This window comes from Apaloderma vittatum, unplaced genomic scaffold (genome assembly GCF_000703405.1).
Source record: "Apaloderma vittatum isolate BGI_N311 unplaced genomic scaffold, ASM70340v1 scaffold14714, whole genome shotgun sequence".
Taxonomy (NCBI): domain Eukaryota; kingdom Metazoa; phylum Chordata; class Aves; order Trogoniformes; family Trogonidae; genus Apaloderma; species Apaloderma vittatum.
Window position 1 is genome coordinate 16295 of NW_009712244.1, and position 5281 is coordinate 21575.

Sequence of the window (5281 nt, forward strand, 5' to 3'; positions counted from 1 at the left end):
CTATAAGTTCCATATTCTCAGTTTTGAAATGATTCAGGGGGTATTGACATTATTGGGCGGTTTTGACAGGACATAATTCTGCCATATTTTACCCCATCTTTACTCTGTCCTTGTGTTTCATTTCTACAGGCTACTCACTTTGTAGTCCACCATGAAGAAGAGAAAGATGTGATTACAGGCCTTAAACAGAAAACCTTATATGGAAGACCTAACTGGGAAAATGAGTTCAAAACCATTGCTGGCCAGCATCCTGGGTAAACCTGTACAAGTTGATAGTGTCTGTGGACTTCTGCTATTTAAGTGCTGTAGTAGCACAATCTTATTCCTTTGGCTGATAAAGTTTGAGAAACACTTTTTTTTTCCTAAATATCTTTTGTTCTTGCTTCAGCCACGGACATCATTTACGGTCTTGACCAAATTGCTTTAACCTACAATTAAAAAAAAAGTAAATCGTTCCTCTTTGGTGAGGTACTTCACAGTGTTTAATCGCTAGCAGAAGTTTTAGAAAAAACGTACCCCATCATTGCAGCTGAAGTATATAGAAGTATTATGTGATGTCTAAATACTTCCAAAAATACCTTCTACCTCACAAAATTAAACTTGAATATGGATGACTTTTAGCTGAGTATCTAAAGTTAATAGGAAAAAACCCAGAACAGTTCCTTTCAATAATTTGTACCATGATCTCTTTGAAGCTTTATTTCCTTGATTCCAATGAGCTCAACAAACCTGCCTTCCCTGACTTCTGCTGAGCTGAGATATAGCCCACCATTTGTCTTAGAAGCTGAAAAAAGTGCGTTGATAGTTTTAAGGGGTTATAAGTTTTAAGGGATAGACATCTAGTTCTACTCTAGTTTCTCTAATTGAGAAAAATCCTTTCACCTACAGAACGTAAGACTGATTTACATGAATAACATCCAGCTGCTCCATACCTAGTTCTTGACCATATTTTCATTTTCTTAACAGCTCCAGAGTAGGAGTTTTTCTCTGTGGACCTGAGGGCCTGGCTGACACACTCAACAAACAGAGCATCAGCAACTCAGAGGCTGACCCGCGAGGAGTACACTTCATTTTTAACAAGGAAAATTTCTAACCCCAAAGCATGTAGGAGTCATTTAATACAAAGTCTAAAGACTGGATCTCTTGTTCTATTTGTTGCCTGGGAAGGACAGCCCAACTTTTAATCTCAGCTACACTAATGCAAATCCCTTTGTTCCTTGGGAATTATTTTGGCACTGTGGTGAAGTAAAAGAGTCAAGTTTTACCTTAGGGAAGTTTGCAGTGTGCTCCATGAGCTGGTAGTTTAATAGAAATCTATTTTCTTTGTCTGTGTGAGGGTATTTCCCCTCAATTAACTGCATTTATCCTCCTATTATTCATAATGACTGCTGAAGGGTCTAGGCAGCCATATGCATTTGGCAGCCAATTCACACTGATAAAGCTTAATGCTATTAAACAATAAAGCATTCTAGCATAATGCCTGTTATTAGGAGACAGCTTATCCTGGCTGCAGCTAGACTCTGGGATGGGATAAAGGGGACAAGGGGAAGGGGCAGATATTAGGAAAGGGTGACTGGGAAAGATTGTTTCTTACAAGAGGAAATCTGCTTTGCACACCAGCATCTTTCTGGCTTCCAAATACAAGCCTAAATGTCTTGTTCAAGAAGTAATGTAGACAGCTGAAAAGCAGCCGTTCCTCTTTAGGAAAGCAGAGAACTGTAAAGGAACCACCTGGACTTCCAAGAGCTACCCCGTCCCCAGCTGCAGGGAGGATGACGAGGCTGGAGTCAAACCAGGTCCTGCATCCCCATGTGAACCATCGCTCAGCCGCTTTGAACACTCTCAGTTTCACATCTTCAAAATCACCGTGCAGAGATCCAAATCGGTTTTGTGTTTTCAAGACTGCCATTTCCGATTTTCAAGGCTAAAAAAACTTGTTGCTTAATGATTTAATGGGTATTTTCTGAAGCATTCTTAAATGCATACAGTGCTTTGGGCCCTATTGTTCAGTTTTTCCTCTTTGATGCTGAGACAGGTTTGAGAAAATAATGTTCATACAGGCTGTAGCTTTAATAGCTACAAATAAAGTTTCTGATGTGTACAAGACACCCGCACACAGCACAGTACTTCTCTATGTACACTACAGGTAACAGTTTCTTAAAAAGAAAAAAAAGGAACCAAAACTTCTAATACCAACAACAGGGCAAAAAACAAATCAAAACCTGCTCCTACACAGCGTGAGACCTTGCTGACAGGTTCTCACAGTCACAGAAGAAAGTGGTGGTCTCCTTCTGCAATTTCAAACAAGTTTGCATGACCATCTGGTTGCATGTAGTGTGTTTTACACCTCAGCTTGCCAGACAGGATGTGTTCTCTCTTTATATAATTTTTAAATGTTATTCAAGCTTTCCATGCTACTTCAGAAGGACAGCTTACCAGTTCCTGTTTATTAATACCAGTTTCTGGGAAATGCTGGCAACCATCAGGTCTTAGTGGGAAATTTTTTAGTTTTTTCCCTCAGAAGGGACATACTGAGGTCCATATAATTCTGTTTGAAATACACCTATTAAATCAGAATAGAACATAATCAGAATTAAAGGAACTTCTTCTGTGAAATAAAAAATACTGCTACTGAAACAAAATAAGGCTTTCATCCTGTGCAGAGAGCATTCAAATATTTGCCTTTGATTTTAGTGGAAATGTGATCAGGCTTTTATACTGTTAGAAAGTGGGCAAAGAGGAATTACAAAGGGTCGAATGGAGACAGTATACTTATCATTTGAAGAGTCTCAAAGGAGTGTGTTTTAATTCACCCATTAATTTTCCAAACATTGCCACGTTTGTTCTTAAAACTTCAGGGATCTTTCCTTACTCAGCCAGATGTAATGACACTCCCTGACCTCTTGCACACTTGTAGGGATTGTCACCTTGAAATCAGAAAAAATATGTGCTTTTTAATAAATCACTGTATTCCTAAAACATAAAAGCAAATAAACAGGTGAGAGCTTCTCAGTTTCTTTAAAAGGTTTGCTATATTAAATCCTGCTAAAATACTGAGCCATGCATTATCAGTCATGTCGCCAATGTAAAGGTGTGTTAAAATCTGCGATACATGAGTGAAATGGATAGCACTGAGATACACACACATGAAACAAATTGGCTTGAGTCCTCCAGACTCTTGAGCAAAGCACAGGGGGATGTCAGTGGCACAGTTTTAAACAAATGCTGCTAGAGTGGTAAAGGAGTAAAGCCTTTCCTCCAAATGCTTGCCTTGTCTGTAGAAGTTCCCCAAACCAGTTGTTTCGCTGGTGAGCCACCTTCAACACAGAACTTTTCTTAATAAAACATCTTTTGTAAGACTTTAATTAGATATAAAGCCTATGCCCCTGTTAAATTCTTAGACAATTGTGGCTGTGACACCACCACAGCTTCCCAGGCAGGATATACAGTGCTCGTCATTCACACGGAAGAGAAGCCTAGAGTAGCAGGCTACAGGTGAGTGTCAAGGACAATCCACTTTTGTGGCCAAATGCCACTGCTTGCAATCTGACCACTGCTATCAGCTGGGCTGCTCGCTGAAAATTTCCTCCTTCCGTGTGTTTGGGGATTTTCTCTCTTGGGAGCAGGGGTCACTTTCACAATAAACTGATTCTTCTGCTGTCAAATTGCTGACTCCAAAGAGCCTGCCCTGGAAACAAAGGGTGGTCTCTCACCTTTGTTTGAGAAACTGCACATGGCACTCAGCAATTTACATAACGCTAACTGGCACCATGACCCTGCTGCAGTAGCACCCTGGTTCTGAAACCCAGGAACATCTCAAAATTGCTTCTGCAGACAGCAGGGGATGGCAGTGAACGGCTGAAGGCAGGACTTGAGGGAGCTCCATGTTTCATTGGCAAGGGTCGACTGCCATGACAAAACTTTTCCTCTCATCTTTACTAAGCTCCTGATTTGCTGCGTGCCAAAGTAAATGAGCTATCGTGCTTGCTCTGGCAGAGCTCTGCCACTGCCCATGCTCACCAGGGTCTCCAGGCACCCTCCAGAATCATCCCCACTTCCAGGGGGATCCGAACACTGTGAGCAACTCTGCCACTAATACTGTCTTTTAACAGTAACCTTTGGTTCTAGCTCTGCCTCGTCTGCAGAGATGACTCTAAAAGTGGTAAGAACCTCTTAGCACTCCAGTTGCCATCAGCAGAGACAGGAGTGCAGTCTGTGTGACATGGATTGATGTCTGATCTGTCCTCCCATCCAATTTCACAAATTCCCTATTCAAATAAAAGTGCTCTGATGATAGCAGGAAAAGCCAGTTGTTGGATTATTAAAATAACTCTTTCAACTAATGGAAGCAATTAGGAGTTCAACTGAAAGAGATTGAAAGTTGGTCTCACTTATGGACTCAGCCCAGGATGTTTTCCTTCCCTTCCTAGATAATATTTTCTCTGTCTCCCACACGTGGTCATCTGAAATAAGCAATTAATTCATCAGTATCCTTGATCTCCAGTTCACTGTAGCTGGTCTTACAGCTAAAGACCCTGAACCTCTGGAGTGCTGGGCAGCTCTGGTTTCCATTTGCCTCTTCTTGATTTTGGCAACTGGAAGGGGGCTTTAGAGAGAGAATGGCACCTGGCTGTGTTCAGTGAGACCTTGATATATACTGGGTCTTGTCTAGTCCTCTCTCCTTCCCTGGCATATATTTGCAAAGTGTGACCACAGGCAAATAAAATCCAAGTTTTCGTTAAGTTTTATTCTACAATACAAATGCTATCCTGACTGTTCATCATCATCCATGTCCCAGAGGAAAACCACTTTGATTGCAAAACAGGTCTTCCTCTTCTCAGTCTTGTAAGACTTTCTCTGCTGGGTGGGGACTTTCTGCTCTTCAGTCCTCAAAGAGCGAGTTAAACAAAATTAGAAACACAGAAACAAAGAAAAAGCTACCTGTGAAACACAGGGTACTTTTGAACAAAGAAAAAGTAATGTTATGGTCTCATTACAGCACTTTTTCTCAGGATCCTGCTCTATTTTGGAGTATTCTTAGCAAATTAATGTCGACTGACTTAATTTTTTCATCTTTCAATGAGTTCCTTGTAGAATTTATAATCAGATGTAAGCCCTGACACCTCAAACACATATGTACATATGCTCAAAGGAAATTAGGAGAATATATTAAGATGCTAATGGTCGTAAGTGTTGGCAGGATCAAGATCCTCATATCTGACTGTGTACAACAGTGTCTTTTCTACAGGCACAAACCACAGTACTTATTTGTCATGAACAA

At 40.7% G+C, this 5281-nt stretch overlaps 1 protein-coding gene across 1 annotated transcript in view; it reads left to right on the top strand.

Annotated features, from left to right (window-relative positions):
- Positions 1 to 1280, top strand: part of LOC104272817 (cytochrome b-245 heavy chain) — a 12099-nt gene extending 10819 nt beyond the window's left edge. Inside the window, exons 9-10 of the mRNA XM_009867916.1 lie at positions 130 to 254; positions 967 to 1280. Of these exons, the coding sequence (XP_009866218.1) occupies positions 130 to 254; positions 967 to 1093 (252 nt within the window). The 3' untranslated portion in view covers positions 1094 to 1280. The remainder of the gene's footprint in view (positions 1 to 129; positions 255 to 966) is intronic.
- Positions 1281 to 5281: the final 4001 nt, after the last annotated feature.